This window comes from Euleptes europaea, chromosome 19, assembly GCF_029931775.1.
Source record: "Euleptes europaea isolate rEulEur1 chromosome 19, rEulEur1.hap1, whole genome shotgun sequence".
Taxonomy (NCBI): domain Eukaryota; kingdom Metazoa; phylum Chordata; class Lepidosauria; order Squamata; family Sphaerodactylidae; genus Euleptes; species Euleptes europaea.
In genome coordinates, this window is record NC_079330.1 from 25,036,788 (window position 1) to 25,055,800 (window position 19,013).

General features: G+C 51.4%; 1 protein-coding gene across 1 annotated transcript in view; it reads right to left on the reverse strand.

Moving 5' to 3' along the window:
• Positions 1 to 4,038: 4,038 nt before the first annotated feature.
• Positions 4,039 to 19,013, reverse strand: part of BLTP2 (bridge-like lipid transfer protein family member 2) — a 39,561-nt gene continuing 24,586 nt past the window's right edge. Inside the window, exons 24-37 of the mRNA XM_056865115.1 lie at positions 18,514 to 18,720; positions 17,600 to 17,699; positions 17,298 to 17,480; positions 15,207 to 15,328; positions 13,277 to 13,432; positions 13,040 to 13,161; positions 11,704 to 11,884; positions 11,540 to 11,626; positions 9,404 to 9,514; positions 9,153 to 9,288; positions 7,298 to 7,422; positions 6,501 to 6,602; positions 5,010 to 5,144; positions 4,039 to 4,295 (exon numbers count right to left, since the gene is read on the reverse strand). Of these exons, the coding sequence (XP_056721093.1) occupies positions 4,113 to 4,295; positions 5,010 to 5,144; positions 6,501 to 6,602; positions 7,298 to 7,422; positions 9,153 to 9,288; positions 9,404 to 9,514; positions 11,540 to 11,626; positions 11,704 to 11,884; positions 13,040 to 13,161; positions 13,277 to 13,432; positions 15,207 to 15,328; positions 17,298 to 17,480; positions 17,600 to 17,699; positions 18,514 to 18,720 (1,950 nt within the window). The 3' untranslated portion in view covers positions 4,039 to 4,112. The remainder of the gene's footprint in view (positions 4,296 to 5,009; positions 5,145 to 6,500; positions 6,603 to 7,297; positions 7,423 to 9,152; positions 9,289 to 9,403; positions 9,515 to 11,539; positions 11,627 to 11,703; positions 11,885 to 13,039; positions 13,162 to 13,276; positions 13,433 to 15,206; positions 15,329 to 17,297; positions 17,481 to 17,599; positions 17,700 to 18,513; positions 18,721 to 19,013) is intronic.

The following is a 19,013-nucleotide window of genomic DNA, read 5'->3' on the forward strand; positions in this document are numbered from 1 at the left end:
GGAGGAAGCGCTTTGCAGGCAAGGCGTAACTCAGGAATCTGTAGTGGTTAAAGCACTGATTAATCCCCATCCTCCCCCTGCCCCCCCCACCAGTATGCTATTACTAGAGGGATGCCAGTACTACTTAAATCAACAAAGGACTCCTAGGAGGATTATAAGCAAATCTCCTTTGGCCTGGCTACCTTAATACTATGGCATAGCTGAGAGGGAGATAACCGCTTTGTACTCTGATGTCATAGATCTAGATGTCTGTGCAGAATAACAGGGTGAAAGCTCAGGGGCGGTTGCTAGCCCCAATCCTTGCAGCTTCTAAGATTTCTCGGCAGGCCAGTAACTGATAACCAGGGCACGTGGAGATTAGAGATGCCGGTCTACACATTCTCAGTTTAGTCTGGCAAAGCAAGACAAATAGACCAGCTTTGCCAGGGCTCCTCAGATCTTGGGAGCTAAGCAGGTTCAGCCATGGTGAGTACTCGAAAAGACAAGGGTTACTACAGGGAGGAAGGCAATGGCAAACCACCTCGGCTCGTGTCTTGCCTGGAATGCCCACAGATGGGACGGCCATGAGGTGACTTGTGACTTGAGCCAGCGTGGTGTAGTGGTTAAGAGTGGTGGTTTGGAGCGGTGGAGTCTGATCTAGAGAACCGGGTTTGATTCCCCACTCCTCCACATGAGCGGCGGAGGCTAATTTGGTGAACTGGATTTATTTCCCCACTCCTACACATGAAGCCAGCTGGGTGACCTTGGGCTAGTCACAGCTCTCTCAGCCCCACCTGCCTCACAGGGTGTCTGTTGTGGGGTGGGGGAGGGAAGGCAATTGTAAGCCGGTTTGACTCTCCCTTAAAGGGTAGAGAAAGTCGGCATATAAAAACCAACTCTTCTTCTCCTTAACAGCATGTTCTTAAATTTGATAAATAGCCCCTTGCCTTAGAGCTGCATGATTGTGGCTACACAGAAACTATGTGGCGCAATGCCGGGTGGTATGCGGAAGCAGGTATAATACTGCTATCACAGTCTCATCAGGTTAACCAGCACCCCAACCTCCCCAGTGTATTCTTATGCCCACTCCCCATAACTCTGCTGGCTTTGGGGTGCAGCATTGGCAAGATCCATCCCAGCATGCTTAAACCAACCAACTCACTACCCACACTGTGGCCTCCGCAAGAACGGAATCCCAAATTTGGAGATAATGGGAAGGAATCTTACACCAGTGATCTATGATGAAGAATGTAAAATCATACTAATGTCCAGCGGAGACGACTGAAAAGAGACATGATAACCATCTTCAAGTACTTGAAAGGCTGCCATATACAGGATGGCGCAGAGTTGTTTTCTGTTGCCCCAGAAGGTCAGACCAGAATCAGTGGGTTGAAATTAAATCAAGAGTTTTTGGCTAAACATTAGGAAGAACTTTCTGACAGTTAGAGCAGTTCCTCAGTGGAACAGGCTTCCTTGGGAGGTGGTTAAGTGCTCCTTCCCTGGAGGTTTTTAAGCAGATGCTAGATGGCCATCTGTCAGCAATGCTGATTCTATGACCTTAGGCAGATCATGAGAGGGAGGGCAGTAAGGGTTGTGCTAGTGCTTGGCTCTCATAGCCCCTTCTTACATGACCAGGATAATGCTGGCCGCTACTTTGAGGTCCAGAAGCAATTTACCTCCAGGCCAGATTGGCTAGGGATCCTGGGTTGTTTTTTTGCCATCTTCTGGGGGTGGAAAGGAGGCAGTTGCGAATTTCCTGCACTGTGCAGGGGGTTGGACTAGATGACCCTGGTGGTTCCTTCCAACTCTATGATTCTATGAGACCCAGGAATATGGGTCCCACAGCTATGAGCCACCTCAAGCAGGGCTCCAGAGAGGCAGCGTGCACCTTTTCTAAATAATTCATAAGATCATGGCATCTTCTTTCAGGCTGTCCACAGGAGAGGTGCTGATTGCTTTAAAAAAAATTAGCAAATGAAGTGTGGCAGGAGCAACAATCACGCTGCCACCCCCTCCCCAAATTGTACTTTATCAGTGCCACCTCCCTCTCCTACGGTAAATGAAGTATATGAAATCTTGGATGATGCCAGAATACATTTATGCAAGGATTTTGCATAATATGTGAACGGGCTGACACTAGGTCAGATTCTCATGGGCAAGTAGGGCTCCTGTGGTGCCGACCTAACCACATTCAGACACGCAAGCTACACGCATACCCACAGAAGCCGCTTGTCAGTGGCCCCCCCCTTTCCTTTAGCAAGTAGGCACACACACACATTCCAAAGGCTGGAATCTTTCCTCTCACATAAGGGAACAGCCTTCCTCCCACCTATTCCTCCCTTTCTGATACTTTCGCTTCACCCTGCAAGGGAACAACAGAGTTCTATTCACTAATGTAGCAATGCTCACACAGGCGCTGTAGAAACTAATGGCGATGCATTGACAAGCAACATCAAATGTTATTGGAATGTCAAATGTCTATAAAACCTCTTGCATTGCCTCTCCCTCGGTGTGACAGGATCGCGGAGCTCATCGTCTGTATCCTGGCTCACCCGGTTATGATTCCTTGATCAATAAAGCAAGCTGTAAAGCTCAAAACCCAGCCTCCTGTCCTCATTGATCCATTGGACTCTATGTTAATGGGGGGGCAATTCACTCCCTGACCTTCTCGCTTGGCCGGACCAAGAGGCCTAGAAGGAACTCCTATTTCTCCCCCATTATAGGAGGTTGTATGGAGACTGTAACCCTCCTGCCAAGTAGAGAAAAAGACCCAATGAACCACTGAGTACCCACAAGACTGTCCCCAATGAACTGGTACACTTTCCCCACCTGCAATTGCTATTGGACTGTAAAATCCTATTGATGTGCTATGTCATGTGGAGAGAGGTCCCACTATTTGAGAGACAGGCCAGGACCTGCTCCATCTACAGGGGCCTGAAGGCAGGCACTGGTGATAATCTGTGGCTCAGGGGTAGAGCATCTGCTTTGCATGCAGAAGGTCCCAGGTTCAATCCCCAGCATCTCCAGTTAAAGGGACTAGGCAAACAGGTGATGTGAAAGACCTCTGCCAGAGACCCTGAAGAGCCACTGCCGGTCTGAGTCGACAATACTGACTTTGACGGACCAAGGGTCTGATTCAGTAGAGGGCAGCTTCATGTGTTCATGTGTGTCTTAAGAAGTTACACCTGGCCTGGCCTGGCCTGGTGGGGGTTAAGTGTTGCTGCAGCCTGAGGCCATGCCACCAAAGCAATTACGTGATAAAACAAGCCCCTGGGAAGGATTCCCTGGAGAGACCTTTCAAACACCTGCTGCTTCACGCAGATGGTACAACAGTACTGGGGAGGACAACAGTAGCATCGAAGAACAGTGATTGCTGCATGAGTTGCACCAGCCTCCAAGCAGGGTCGAAGGATCAAATTCTGACCAACGCTGGCTCTCTCTGAGAAGGCCCAGAGAGCAGATGAGGCCAGATTGAACCAGGCCACCTGCTGGCCAGTACTGCTTAAAGGTAAAGGTGTAAGCACCGGGTCATTCCTGACCCATAGGGTGACGTCACATACTGACGTTTACTAGGCAGTCTGTGTTTCCGGGGTGGTTTGCCAGTGCCTTCCCCAGTCATCTTCCCTTTACCCCCAGCAAGCTGGGTACTCATTTTACCGACCTCGGAAGGATGGAAGGCTGAGTCAACCTTGAGCTGGCTACCTGAAACCGACTTCCATTGGGATCGAACTCAGGTCGTGAGCAGAGCTTGGACTGCAGTACTGCAGCTTATCACTCTGTGCTGCTTACTCCACTATCAGACAATGAATAAGGACAAGCAACTCCAAATAATAAACTCTCTTATTTAAACTCTTCTGCTCCCCATTTCCCAACCAACAATGCATAAAGCTGCCTGCCGGGCCTGTCGGGAGAAGGCTCTGGCAACGCCAACAGGCCCGTTTGCCGGCCGAGTATGTGCGGCTTCCACCTCCAGGCCCACCCGCTGGAGCCAGGCCAAGCGGGGCCAAGCCGAGCTTCTTTGTCTGAGTGCAGCTGAGAATTTGGCCCTGGGGTGGGGGGAACACAGTCAGTCACTGGACACGTCCATCTCTCCCTCCTTCCCTGGCCAGCCGGGGTGGGATGCGTGTGCAATCTTATTTGTGCCTGCTGAAAATGGACTTCTTGCCAGGATTCTTCTCACCGACGCTCAAGCCGATCAGCAGCCGGGCCTTCTCGTCTTCTTCCTGCTGCTGGATGTGGCCTTCCAGCTTGCTTTCCTGCTTCCCCCGGGAGTCTGAGCCAGTGGCCGGCTTGAGACGCAGCTTCTCTTTGATGACCTACAAAAGAAGAAGAGCTGGTTTTTATATGCCGACTTTCTTTACCACTTAAGGAAGAATCAAACCGGCTTACAATCGCCTTCCCCTCCCCACAACAGACACCCTGTGAGGTAGGTGGGGCTGAGAGAACTGTGACTGGTCCAAGGTCACCCAGCTGGCTTCATGCGTAGGAGTGGGGAATCAAACCCGGATCACCAGATTAGAGTCCGCCACTCGTGTGGAGGAGTGGGGAATCAAACCCGGTTCACCAGATTAGTCTGCCACTCGTGCGGAGGAGTGGGGAATCAAACCCGGATCACCAGAGTAGAGTCTGCCACTCATGCGGAGGAGTGGGGAATCAAACCCGGATCACCAGATTAGAGTCCACCGCTCGTGTGGAGGAGTGGGGAATCAAACCTGGTTCACCAGATTAGTCTGCCGCTCATGCGGAGTGGGGGATCAAACCCGGTTCTCCAGTTTGAGTCCACTGCTCCTAACCCCTACACCACGCTGGCAGCCAGCTAGTGAATTCTGGGCAGTGATGAGATTCTAAGCAGGAACATCCCCCCTGCAAGGCCTGCGATGCCCTGGCTTCTAAGCTGCTCCCTGCCTTTCTTCTATCCAGCTGCTGACCCTTCAGAGATGCTTGCTACTGGCTCCCTCCCACTACACTTGGGCCAATCACCCCCAGGCACTGCGCAGCAAGCCCCGCCCTTCCTCGCCCCTCCATATTACCTGCGCCACCAAGGCCTTGCGGCTGTCCCGCTTCACTGCCATGGCGAAGTCCAGCCACGTCCACGTGTTGTTGTGGTATTCCAAGAACGGCAGCACCAAGTTCAGGTCCCCCCAGTCCACGCTGTTCTTCTCCCCCTGAGGAAGAGATGGGATGCGGCGGTTCAGGCCAGAGCCTGCCAGGACAGCCCCCCCTCCCCACCCATAAGAACATAAAAAAAGCCCTGCTGGATCAGACGAAGGTCCATCAAATCCAGCAGAATGTTCACACCGCGGCCAACCGGGTGCCTCTAGGAAGCCCATAAACAAGGCGACTGCAGAATTGTCCTGCCTGTGTTCCACAGCACCTAATATAACAGGCATGCTCCTGTGATTCCGGAGAGAATAGGTATGCATCATGTCTAGCATCCAATTTAACTAGTAGCCATGAATAGCCCTCTTCTCCATGAACATGTCCATTCCCTCTTAAAGCCTTCCAAGTTGGCAGCTATCACTACATCCTGGGGCAGGGAGTTCCACAATTTAAGGGAGGGGCCTGGAAAGCAAGAAGGGCTGCAGCTCATGCAAGCCGGCTGCTGGAAGCCATTGTTACACAAACAGCCTGACCAGGATGAGTTGCAGGTGGGATCCCCTGCAGCTACGAGCTGAGGAACGGCCCTCAGGCATGGCCTCCCGTTTTGGTGTCCCAAAGCAACTGGGTCCATACAGTGCCAAGCGGCATGCGGAAGCAGCATTCGACACCCAGCCAGGAAAATAAAACCTAGTGCAGGGATCCCCAACACTTTTGAGCTTGTGGGTAGATGTGGAATTCAGACACGAGGTAGTGGGCGCAACCACAAGATGGCCATCATGGGAGGTGGAGCCAAGCACAAAATGGTGGCCATGGGAGGCACAGCCACACACAAAGACGTCCGAGCGCACGGCAAAAGAGGAGTAATTTTTTAAAATGCAGGGAAAGAGCAGCGAGAAAGAGAATAAAACCAACACTGTAGAAGGAAAAGGAGAAGAGCTGGTTTTTATATGCCGACTTTCTCCACCACTTAAGGAAGAATCAAACCGGCTGCCAACTGCCTTCCCCTCCTCTCCCAACAGACACCCTGTGAGGCAGGTGGAGCTGAGAGAGCTCTAAGAGAGCTGTGACTAGCCCAAGGTCACCCAGCTGGCTTCGTGTGGAGGAGTGGGGAAACAAACCCGGTTCTCCAGATCAGAGTCCACCTCTCAAAACCACTGCTCTTAACCACTATGCCACGCTGGCTCTCTGTAGTGGCAGATGCCACTGAAAAGTATTATTTTAATTTGCATAGCCAATTGGACCTCCAGCGGCCCATCGGAAGCCCTGCTAGACAGGAGCCCCACCCACTTTCTAAAAATACTTGGGTGAGCACCAGGAAAGGTGGTGGCAGGTGCCATGGCGCCCACAGGTACCAGTGTCGGGAACCACTGACCTAGTGCACGGACGCCAAGGGCTTCCCCCTCACACATAACTGCACTCACCTTATAGCTGACACACAACGGCACTTGAGGGATTTTGATGTAGATGAAGGAGTTGTTCATGGCAGCTCGCTCTTTCATTTTGTCAATGTCATCCACCGGATGCTGGAAGAGGACAACGACGCAGCTAAATGCTGAGCTAGGGAGGCACCGTCTATGCTGGCTGAGCCGGGCCCCCTCCTGCCCCCGACCCACTGGGCCTCCTTAACTCTCGCAAGAGTCTCGGGCTAGCCGGCCTTAGCATGAGGGAAAGACTGCCTGCGCCTGAACCCCTCTTCAGATGAAAACCATAAGCTTCTGCCTGCTGAGACTTGGTTCATTCTGCGGACTACTGTCTACTCTGGCTGGCAGAAGCTCACCAGGGTCTGAAGGAGAGGACTATTTCCTCTCCTCCTCTCTGAGCTGGAGATACCGGGCATTGAACTTGGGACTTCCTGCAGGCTGAGCAGATGTTCTGCCACAGAGCCAGAAGCCCCTCCTCCCCACTTTTCTGGCCCGACACATGTGCCTGCTTCTCCTCCACCCAGTTCTGCGTGGTTGCCTCTCCTGCCCACACTGCTGCCAATTTTTGGCAGACGCAACGTAGAAAACAGGCATAACAGCAGCTCCGATTTCCCCCTGTTCACTTATAAGATGTACAAACTGTTCCTTTTAGAGTGCGGTGGACACATAAAGAAGTGCTCAAGGTTCAGGTTTCCCTGAAATGTGGATTGTAAGGATCCTCCCCAAACCAGCTCAGCCACACCCAAACTCCGTGCAATTCCCAATCTCTGGCAGCTCAGAATTAACAGGGCAGTTACCTCCGGCGTCTTGCGGAACGAGCGCCTAACCCCCGACGTTCGGTTCAGCCCCTGGGCCATGCCTTTCCCTGGCCCCAACGAGTCTTCGGAGACCATCAGTTGCCGCGGCTTCACCACCGGCATCCCTGCGCAGGGTGGAAAGACACTGGCTGTCAATCCCCAGCAGGTCCTTCCCCCGGAAGCGGCAAGATTTCAAGGTGCCTCCGTGGCACGAGCTGGAACTGCCGCCATAAAGCCACAGGCCCCAGGTGCATGAAGGGAAGTCTCACTGATGAAGCAGGGACTTCAAGAAGGACCAGGGAAATGCCGATCACCACTTTGGGGTCAGGAAGCAACTTTCCTCCAGGCCAGATTGGCCAGGGATCCTGGAGGGGTTTTTTGCCCAACTTCTGGGTGTGGAGTAGGGGTCCCTAGGGTTGTGAGGGGGAGGCAGCTGTGAATTTCCTGCATCGTGCAGGGGGCTGGATTAGATGGCCCTGGCGGTCCCTTCCAACTCTGACGATTCTATAATTCTATTCTATGACCATGCAATCAGAAATGCAGAAGGCAGCGCCCTCTGCCGATGGGTCACGTTTAGGCACATGGAAGCTTTTAATCGACTTCTCTCTGAATTAATTTCTCTCTCTGCTGACACTTCAGAGATGGCTTGCTACCGGCTCCCTCCCACTGTGTTTGGGCCGTTCATTTCCCAGACGAGAGATCCTCCGGCACACGGGGTGAACAGAAGAACGTCACAGGAGCCCAGCTGGGCTGATCCAAATGGGCCATCTTATCCGGCATCCTGGTCTACCCAGTGGCCAAAAGGTGAAGAAAAAATAAACAAACATCCAAGGCCAAAGGTTATACAATCTAAAAGAGATTTAGATTAAGAGCGGTGGTTTGATTCCCCACTCCTCCGCATGAGCAGCGGAGGCTAATCTGGTGAACTGGATTTGTTTCCCCACTCCTCCACATGAAGCCAGCTGGGTGATGTTGGGCTAGTCACAGCTCTCTCAGCCTCGCCTACCTCACAGGGTGTCTGTTGTGGGGAGGGGAAGGGAAGGTGATTGTAAGCCGATTTGATTCTGCCTTAAGCGGTAGAGAAAGTGGGCATATAAAAACCAACTCTTCTTCTTCTTAAAATTATGTAAGTACAAAATATGTGTATGTTTAGTTCAGGATAAAATCTAATACCACACGTAACACATATGGGCCCCTGCAAGAGCCTACCGAATCGACATGTTCATTTAACACAATAAGACATAAAATCACACCATTAGACTCTGACCATACGCCTTTGCAAACACAGGGCATCTCTATGCATGTGGGGAGAGGATGGATCACGCGGTTCGTTGAGTGGTCAGGGAATACCCTTCAGAACATCACATGAACGCATAAAGGTGCCTTACACTGAATCAGACCAGTAGGCTATCAGGATCAATACTGTCTGCTCTGACTGGCAGCCTCTCTCTAAGTATGGTCAGAGTCTTAACGGTGTGATTTTATGTCTTATTGTGTTAAACGAGCATGTCAATCTGGTAGGCTCTTGCAGGGCCCCATCCATATGTGTTATGCGTGGCATTAGATTTTATCCTGAAATAAATAGACACATATTTTGTACTTAGATTTTGTACTTTGTACTTTTTAGATTGTATAACCTTTGACCTTGGATGTTTATTTTTTCTTGACCTTTTGGGAACTTAATTGGGTACTAAATTTAGGGTTAAGTTTTTCCCTCCTTTGTTGTTGGCGTGCCACCCAGTGGCCAACCAGATGCCCCGGAAGGCCTAAACAAGCGGCATTTTGATGCAAGGCGTAGTTTTTCCTCCCAGGGTGGGGAGTAGGGAGGATTCTCTACGTCCCGGCAGCGGCTTACCTGTCGTCACAAGCTTCGACTTGTCCTCCTCGTCCCCCGCCTCCTCCTCTTCCACGTTGCGCCCTGGGAAGAAGAAGCCCATCATCCGCTGGAAGAACTGGTGCGTCAGCTGAATGGTGAGGGGCACCACATTGACCTGCAAGGGCGGCGGAAGCAGCCGTAGTGAGGTCACAGCCATCCTTGGCCAGCTGCGTGTGCTGGAGGACAGGAGGGGCGGGGGCCCAACTCTCCCTCTCCCCCTCCCTGCTCACCTCAAAGTGCTCTTTGATGGAAATGCCTCCCACCGGGGGCCGGACTTTGCTGAAGATGCGCAAGGCCAGCTGACGCCCGGACTGGCAAGCGCTCTGAGGCCGCAACACCACCTGCAAGGCACATGAGCCTGACTTATACTGGATCAGACCCTTGAGCCATCAAAATCAGTATTGTCTACTCAGACCGGCAGCGGCTCTCCAGGGTCTCAGGCAGGGGTCTTTCACATCACCTACTTGCCTAGTTCCTCTAACTGGAGATGCTGGGAATTGAACCTGGGACCTTCTGCAAGCCAAGCAGATGCTCTACCACTGAGCCACAGCCCCTCCCCAACTAGGGCAATGCACGCAGCGTGGACAAGGGGGAGGCTCGCAAAGAAAAAGGCTAGCAAGAGAATTTCAAAGCTGCCGACTTCCTGCAGCCCAGCTAGGCTGGCACGACCTGTGGAATGAAAAGCGCTTTGGGCACACTCAGAGGTACTCTCCTTAGAGGGGTTGAGCATGTGTTTTGCCTGCAGATAGGCAGAGAACCTACTGGCCAATATGCTTTATCGTTGATTGATGATAGACACGTCCTGACGAAATAGAAAATACATTACAATACCTCAGTGTGAGCCAATTTAAATGGTGAAAATTCCAGGCTTGACTCCAATAAGTGACAACAGGCCACACAATATAGAAGACATTTACTTTTCAGCATTCCTTTATATGTACTTCAGGGTGTGTTTTGAAAATGTGGAAATTTATGTTTGACCTCTGAAGAAGGCCTCATAAGCTGAAAAGCGTTTGGTTGTCTATTGGTCATTTACATATATTTATGATCATCAACCATGTTTGTAAATTAGCAATTATCTTTTTGGAGTCTTTTAATCAATGGGCCAAATGTTTAGGCCTAGTGTTTTTAATTGGGTGTACACTTTATAATAAACAATATCAGTATTTTGTATAAATCTGCAGCTCAACTTTTAGGTTCTCTGTCTGCCTTGCAAAGGTTGAGGTTTTTTTCCCACTTTTCATTAATTCCATTGCCTGCAGATAGGCCCAGGTTCGATTCTTGGAATCCTCGACAACCGAGATCACAGCTGTTTGGAAAGGCCTTTCCGTGTTAGAGACCCTGGAGAGACACCACAGGTTCAAGTGGCTCAAGCCCCCAACCCCTTTAGGCCTGTGGGCACATCTGGAATTCTGATGTGTTGTGACAGGCGCAGGAACAAATCTTCACAGCCAATCAATCACATGTAGCTGCCTTATACTGAATCAGACCCTTGGTCCATCAAAGTTAGTATTGTCTACTCAGACTGGCAACGGCTCTCCAGGGTCTCAGGCTGAGGTCTTTCACATCACCTACTTGCCTAGTCCCTTGAACTGGAGACACTGGGGATTGAACCTGGGACCTTTTGCATGCCAAGCAGATGCTCTACCACTGAGCCACGGCCCCTCCCCAATAAACACATGAAGCTGCCTTATGCTGAATCAGACCTTGGTCCATCGAAGTCAGTACTGTTTAGACCAGCAGCGGCTCTCCAGGGTCTCAGGCAGAGGTCTTTCACATCACCTACTTGCCTGGTCCCTTTAACTGGAGATGCCGGGGATTGAACCTGGGACCTTCTGCATGCCAAGCAGATGTTCTACCACTGAGCCATAGCCCCTCTCCTAAAAGGTTAACACATGAACACAGAAAGCTGCCTTATACTGAATCAGACCCTTGGTCCATCAAAGTCAGTACTGTCTACTCAGACCAGCAGCGGCTCTCCAGGGTCTCAGGCAGAGGTCTTTCATATCACCTACTTGCCCGGTCCCTTTAACTGGAGATGCCGGGGATTGAACTTGGGTCCTTCTGCATGCCAAGCAGATGCTTTACCAATGAGTCATAGCCCCTCCTTAATAGTCAATCAGAAGCTCTGCTGGGTAAAAACCCTACTTGGCCCCACCCACTTCCTAAAACAGCATTGCAGGCACCAGAAATGGTATTGGAGGGCAACTTGGGAACCCATGAATTAGAGGCTTAAACTGCATAGAGCATCTTCAGATGTTTCCACATATTCCTTTATCACCCTTCGCTTCTGCCATTCCACAAGACTTCTGGGGCTCAGCTTTTGGCTCACAGACCATCACCCTGACCCCCCCCCCGCAACCAACCTTGTAAATAGCATTGGGCAGGAGATTGTTCATGGTGACCCAGCCCAGTTCCAGGAGGTGCTCGGCGGTGTCGTCCGACTTGTTCACCTGCAAAAGAACGGTCAGGCCAGCTGTGCCCGCCACCCCTTGCCGCTCCGCCCCCGCTCCTTTGTGCCAGGGGCTACCTTGCTGTAGAGAAAGCGCTGGAGCTCCAGCTCGGCAATGCCCAGCTGCCCGTCCTCTTCGGTGAGGCGCCAGCGGGCCTGGGCAAAGTAGAACTCGGTGCGCCGGGCCACGCTGACATCCTCCAGCTGCTTGCGCAGTTCCACCTTGTTGGCACGTTGAAGCTGGAAATCTTTGAAGCACCTGCGACGAGGCCAAAAATACATGCTGGTGTGGAAGCTTGGATTTGGGGGGTGGGGAGGCATGGGTACCCTTGCAGCTGGCCAAGCTTCGCCCAGGCAGTATGCCACTGCCTTCCTGCCCCCTTTTAGCGCAAAGCAATTCGTTATTATTGTATGTGTAGCCCACCCTTCTCTCCAACCGGGACCCAAAGCAGCTTACAACGTTCTCCAGTCCTCCTTTTTAATCTTCACAACAACCCTGTAAAGTAGGCTTGGGCCCATGGTCAACCAGCAAGCTTCCATGGCAGTGAGGAGTCAAGCCAGGGTCTCCCAGATCCTAGTCTGACACAAAGTGGTGTAGTGGTTAGGGGCAGTGGACTCTGATCTGGAGAACCGGGTTTGATTCCCCACTCCTCCACATGAGCGGCGGATGCTAATCTGGTGAACTGGATTTGATTCCCCACTCCTCATGAGTGGCGGAGGCTAAACTGGAGAACCGGGTTTGATTCCCCGCTCCTCATGAGTGCCGGAGGCTAATCTGGAGAACCGGCTTTGATTCCCCACTCCTTCGGATGAAACCTGCTAGGTGACCTTGCGCCAGTCACAGTTCTCTCTCTGAACTCTCAGCCCAACCTGCCTCACAAGGTGCCTGTTGCAGGGAGGGTAAGGGATTGTACACCGCTTGGAGACTCTTTAAAGGTAGAGAACACACATGAACACATGAAGCTGCCTTCTGCTGAATCAGACCCTTGGTCCATCAAGGTCAGTATTGTCTCCAGGGCTCAGGCAGGGGGTCTTTTACATCACCTACTTGCCTAGTCCCTTTAACTGGAGATGCTGGGGATTGAACCTGGGGCCTTCTGCATCCCAAGAAGATGCTCTACCACTGAGCCACGGCCCCTCCCAATGAAGCATAAAAATGGGGTATTAAAAGCAACAACTCTTCTTCTTGTAACTGCTACACCAGACTGTCTCTCCCAGTTAGGTGCCAGGCCGTGTCCCAAATCCTCATGGTGCATGGACATCCGCTGGCCTGGGCTAAACAGATCCGGAGAAGCTCTCACAGCAAAGCCAAGGACCTCCTTCAGCCGCTGCTGGCCACATGGAGGCCGGACTAGGCGGCCTCTCTCTTCTCCCGAGCGAGCCCCAATCTCAGCCATTACTGCTTCCTCCACACCTGATGAGTATGTTCAGCTCCTCGCTCTCCCGCTGCAGTTCGGCTTTCTCCCGGCTCAGCTGCTGCTGCAGCTGCTGATTGGCCTCCAGCAGTGCCTCGTTCCTGCTGTCACCCTGCAGGGACTGCCGAGGGGAGAGGAAGCCGTCACGGGGAGAAGGCCAGCCCGCCTCCTGCCCCTTCCCAAGGACGTGGGGTGGCCGAGGCACCGTGGCCGCGGGGGGGGGGGGGTCCGGGCACCTTCATGTTGGAGTACATCTGCTTCTCCAGATGCCGGATGTGAGCCACGTGCTGGCGGACGGCCTCCTGGAGGTGCAGGATGCTGCTGCGCTGCTCCTCAGGGTTGCTGGAGATCTCCAGTTGGAAGCGGACGCGCTGCTTTTTCTCGCTGTGCTCCTGGGGAGGTGGAGGAGAAGAGGGGCTGGCGTAAGCAGCTGGGGAGCCCAATAGCGCTGCCTGCGTCCACTCGCCTGTCGTCCTCTGCCCAAGCGTCTCAGAGTGGTTGAATGTTCCCCTTCCTGAACATACCCGCGAGGTAGGCTGGGCGACTGGCTCGAGCTCGCCCAGCTACTTGTTACCCAATCTGTGGGTAACAATGGTTTAACATAAGAACATAAGAAAGAACATAAGAAAGGCCCTGCTGGATCAGACCAAGGCCCATCAAGTCCAGCAGTCTGTTCACATCGTGGCCAACCAGGTGCCTCTAGGAAGCCACAAACAAGACGACCGCAGCAGCACCATCCTGCCTGTGTTCCACCACACCCAATATAATAGGCATGCTCCTCTGATACTAGAGAGAATAGGTATGCAGCATGACTAGTATCCATTCTAACTAATAGCCATGAATACCCCTCTCCTCCATGAATATGTCTACTCCCCTCTTAAAGCCCTCAAAGCTGGCAGCCATCACCGCATCCTGGGGCAGGGAGTTCCACAATTTAACTATGCGTTGAGACACCCTGCGAAGAAAGGGTCTGCAGATGTGGCGTGGGATGTCCCGACCCTCTGCCCCACATACTTCTGGACTGCCATCTATATGACACCTCAAGAGAAGACCTTATAAAACCTCTAGTCCCGTACTCTTCCCTAAACAGCAGAAAAACGCTTTACAAACTATTAGCCAATCGTGATTCACAGATCACTGAAAACGTGGCAAGATTCCTGATGATAGGGGCCAATCAATGGGAACTTATTCCGGACCACATCACCAAGGATTGAATTATACTTACTCTATTTTTTTAAAAAAATATTTCTTTTATTCCTTTATTTATTTTTACAAACTATACTATGACAATAAAGGTATTTGAATTTGAATTCAATGGTTTGAGGAAGAGGTCAACCACAAAGGAAGAGTCAAGTGAGTAGAAGGAGGAGGAGGAGGAGAAGAAGAGTTGGTTTTTAGATGCCGACTTTCTCTACCTTTTAAGGAGAATCAAACCGGCTGACGATCTCCTTCCCTTCCCCTCCCCACAACAGACAGCCTGTGAGGCAGGTGGTGCTGAGAGAGTTCGGTGAGAACTGTGACTGGCCCCAGGTCACCTCAGCTGGCTTCATGTGGAGGAGTGGGGAATCAAACCCGGTTCTCATAAGAACATAAGAAAAGCCCTGCTGGATCAGATCAAGGCCCATGAAGTCCAGCAGTCTTTTCACATAGTGGCAAACCAGGTGCCTCTAGGAAGCCACAAACAAGATGGCTGTAGCATCACCATCTTGCCTGTGTTCCCACAGCACCTCATATCATAGGCATGCTCCTCTGATCCTGGAGAGAACAGGTTTGCATCATGCCTAGTAGCCATGAATATCCCTATCCTCCAGGAACATGTCCGCTCCCCTCTTAAAGCTTTCCAAGTTGGCAGCCATCACCACATCCTGGGGCAGGGAGTTCCACAATTTAACTACGCGTTGTGTGAAAAAAGATTTCCTTTTATCTGTTTTAGATGTTATCTGTTGTAGATTTCTCCAGATTAGAGTCCGCCGCTCTCCACCACTACACCACAATGGCTCTCAATGGGGACTGGAACCGGAGTCTACCCCCCCCCGTCCTAAGGCTACAGGCATATTATTGCACGGGCCACACGGTCTCCCTCCCACGCACACTGCCCCTGTCAAAGTGCTGTGGCCTTTGCTGGAATTTTGGGAAAGCGGGGGAAGCACCCCCCCTTAACAGCACCTTGCGCTTGGGCTCCACGTGCAGCAGCAGGTTGTTGACAATGTCGAGGATCATGGCGTACTGCGCAGGGTTGGTGGAGATCTCCAGGTCGTGGTGGATGAGGGTGAAGGTGTCCGCAGCCCCTGGAAACGGCAAGGGGGGAAAGAGTAAAGGGGGCGTCGTCGGAACCGGCCACAGAACTTTCACTGCGGTATCTTCTTAAATTTCCCCTCTAACATAGCAGAGGGTAAGGCTATGCACCAAGCCAAGGTAAAAGCCCTCCTATATTTGTTTATCTCTAAGTAACAGAGATAGGCTGCTGGTGCAAGGAAAAATTTGGAGCGGGGGGGGGGGGAGAGCCATAAATAGGGGCACTCTTGCTAAATCTACTTGTCGCTCGATATCTTTAACCCTTTGGTTTATAGTTGACTTAGCATGATCCCACCCTAACGGTTTTAAGTGATGTATGACTCGGACTGTAAATCTTTCTTTGCGAGATTATTTTAGTCCATGTTTTTTTGTTTTATCTGGTCAAGAGCCGTAAATAAACGATTGATTGATTGATTGATTGAGCGCTCCTGCTCTGTGGGGAAGGGGGAGGTTGGAGCTGGGGGCATCTTGGAAAGAGTCTGGATCAAGGAGGGGCAGGCTCCAGACAGGTTTCAGGGAAGAACCAACTTCCTGACCCTTTTAAACTGGAGTAAGCCACTAACACAGACTCAATATTAAAACCGAAATGAAACCGTAATAGTAATTTTTAAATACTAAAAGGTCTGTTTTAGATGAATACAAAAAATGTAATTGTTGCATGGATGGGAGGAAACCACAACACAATTTAAACTGGGCCCTGGTCTGTAGTTTTACTTCTATCCTTATCTTCTTTACGCAATAACAGTATTTCACTTGCGGAACTCTCTGCCACAGGACATATATAATGGTAGATTGGTCAGCTTTACAAGGGGATCAGCCAAATTGACAGAAAACAGGGCCCTCAATGGCTAGTAAGCCGTGACGGCTGAATGAAATCTCCATGTTTAGACTCAGTATCTCTGAGTGACAGTCGCTGGGGTGGAGAGACAAGAGGGGAGGGCTTTAAAGAAGAAGAAGAGTTGGCTTTTATACCCCGTCTTTTCTCTACCCATAAGGAGTCTCAGAGCGGCTTACAATCCCTTCCCCTCCATTTCTCATCTGTTTTAGGCTTCCATACCAATGAGAAACTAATGAGGAGATGTTATATTTCAGTATTTCAGTAATAAGTATTATCACCTTAATACTTTATAACTACTCCAGACTTTGAGTCATCTTTATGACTATGAGATTTTGACATTTTTATTTATGGATGAAATATAACATCTCCTCATTGATTTAATTCCAACCCGTTGGTTCTGGTCCGACCTTCTGGGGCAACAGAAAACAACTCGGCACCCTCCTCTATATGACAGCTCATCTTCAAGAACTTGAAGGGCTGTCATATAGAGGAGGGTACCAAGTTGTTTTCTGTTGTCCCAGAAGGTCGGACCAGAACCAACGGGTTGAAATTAAATCAAAAGAGTTTGCATCTAGACATTAGGAAGAAATTTCTAACAGTTAGAGCGGTTCCTCAGTGGAACAGGCTTTCTTGGGAGGTAGTAAGTGCTCCTTCCCTGGAGGTTTTTAAGCAGAGACTAGATGGCCATCTGTCAGCAATGCTGATTCTATGACCTTAGACAGTTCATGAGAGGGAGGGCATATTGGCCATCTTCAGGGCATGGAGTGGGGGGTCACTGGGTGTGTGTGGGGGAGGTAGTTGTGAAATTCCTGCATTGGGCAGGGGGTTGGACTAGATAGCCCTGGTGGTCCCTTCCAACTCTATGATTCTAAGAGGGAAACATTATTGATTTTAGCCTGTAACAAATATGTACATATTTTGTATTGACGTAACCTTTATATTGTATAACTTTTGGCCTTGGATGTTGATTTTTTTCTTGACCTTTGGGTACTTAATTCTCAACGTCCTGCACCATCATTTCTCTCCTCTTCCCCCACCCTGCCTGATATAGATCAGGAGGAAAGAGATGCCCAAGTGCCCCAGGGGGCCAAAACCCCTCCTGCCCACCCACCCCACTTCCGCACCCTCCTGCTTCTTGAGCAAGTCGTCCTTGTCCTGGTTCGCGGGCAGCTGGGGTGGCTTGATCTGGGCAGCCAGCTCTGGGTTGATGTCGTGGCTGTAGCTGATGTAGTACATCCGGCAGCTGCACCGCGAGATGATCCGCTGGACTTGCTGCATTGGCTGAACCTCATGGGGCTGGTTCCAGTCTAGGGGGGAGCAAGGCGTGGGTGGAGGGTTATGGCCGGGTGCCCAGGGAGGGCCCCGTGCAAACGAAAGGCTCAAATTCTTCCGCCCGGGTTTGCCCGCTCCCCCTTGGCACACTGACCTGTAGTGGTGCTCACCATCCCACCCACCGCCTGCCCGCTCTCCATCAGTTCCTGCACTGAGTCCAGGCTCCGCTGTCGATGCTCCTCAATGTTCTTGACCTGAGGGCAGAGGAGGAACTAGAGGAGGGCAGCAGCACCTCGTGGGGCAGGGGGAAAGGAGAAGAGAAAGAGGCAGCCGGCAGCTGGCGCAGGGACCTATAACAAAGCCATGCCAGGCTCCCTGGTGTGCCAGGCGGTGGTGTTTGGAGAAGAAAAGAGTTGTTTTTTATACCCCGCTTTTCTCTACCTTTAAGGAGTCTCAAAGCTGCTTGCAATCGCCTTCCCTTCCCCTCCCAACAGACACCTTGTGAGATAGGTGGGGCTGAGAGAGCTCTAAGAGAACTGTGACTGGCCCAAGCTCACCCAGCCGGCTGCATGTGGAGGAGTGAGGAATCAAACCCAGCTCTCCAGATTACAGTCTGCCGCTCTTAACCACAATACCACACCCAAACCATGCAGATAACGTCACAGGCGAGTCTCTATATTAAGAGATTTCTGTCTCCAGGTACACCTCACTTTCTCTTACAACAAGGGCCACATCATTTGCAAGCAGCAAGAAAATCAGATTCCACTGGGGCAAGACCACCTTCTTGGTAGACTTCCAGAGGCCTGGCTGACCCCCCGTTAGAAACTGAATATTGTACTAGATAGGCCTTTGGTTCTGGTCCAGTAGGACTCCTCTTAAGCCCTTGCAACTGTTAACAGAGCTTCCATATTCAGAGGCAGTATACCCCCAAACGCCGTCTACTAGGGACCAGCATCAGCTGCTGCTTTTGTAGTCTGCTTGAGAACCTCAAGAGGTATGAGGTTGGCATCCTTTGAAAATAAAACCAGCCATGAAGCCGCCCCCTGGCCCTCCGTTTCTTTGGCTCACCTCCAGCCAGAGCTGCATGTCCTCGTGCTCCGAAGGGCTGCTTTCGGTGGTGGCAAAGTATTGCATCCCGTCCAGCAGGCACGTCCATGAGGTCTTCTGCTTGAGCGTGTCCCCGTACCAGGCCGGGTGGTGCTGGCACTGGAGCAGCTGGGCCTTGGCGGCCGAGACGATCACGCAGCCTTCTGTCTCCGCCCCACGAAGGACCATCTGGGAAGCAGGAGATGCCAAGAAGAAGAAGAAAAGTTGGTTTTTATATGCTGACTTTCTCTACCACTTAAGGGAGAATCAAACCGGCTTACAATCACCTTCCCTTCTCTCCCCACAACAGACACCCTGGGAGGTAGGTGGGGCTGAGAGAGTATGACTAGCCCAAGGTCCCCCAGCCGGCTTCGTGTGTAGGAGCGGGGAAACAAATCCAGTTCACCAGATTAGCCTCCGCTGCTCAAGTGGAGGAGCGGGGAATCAAACTCGGTTCTCCAAATCAGAGTCTACCGCTCCAA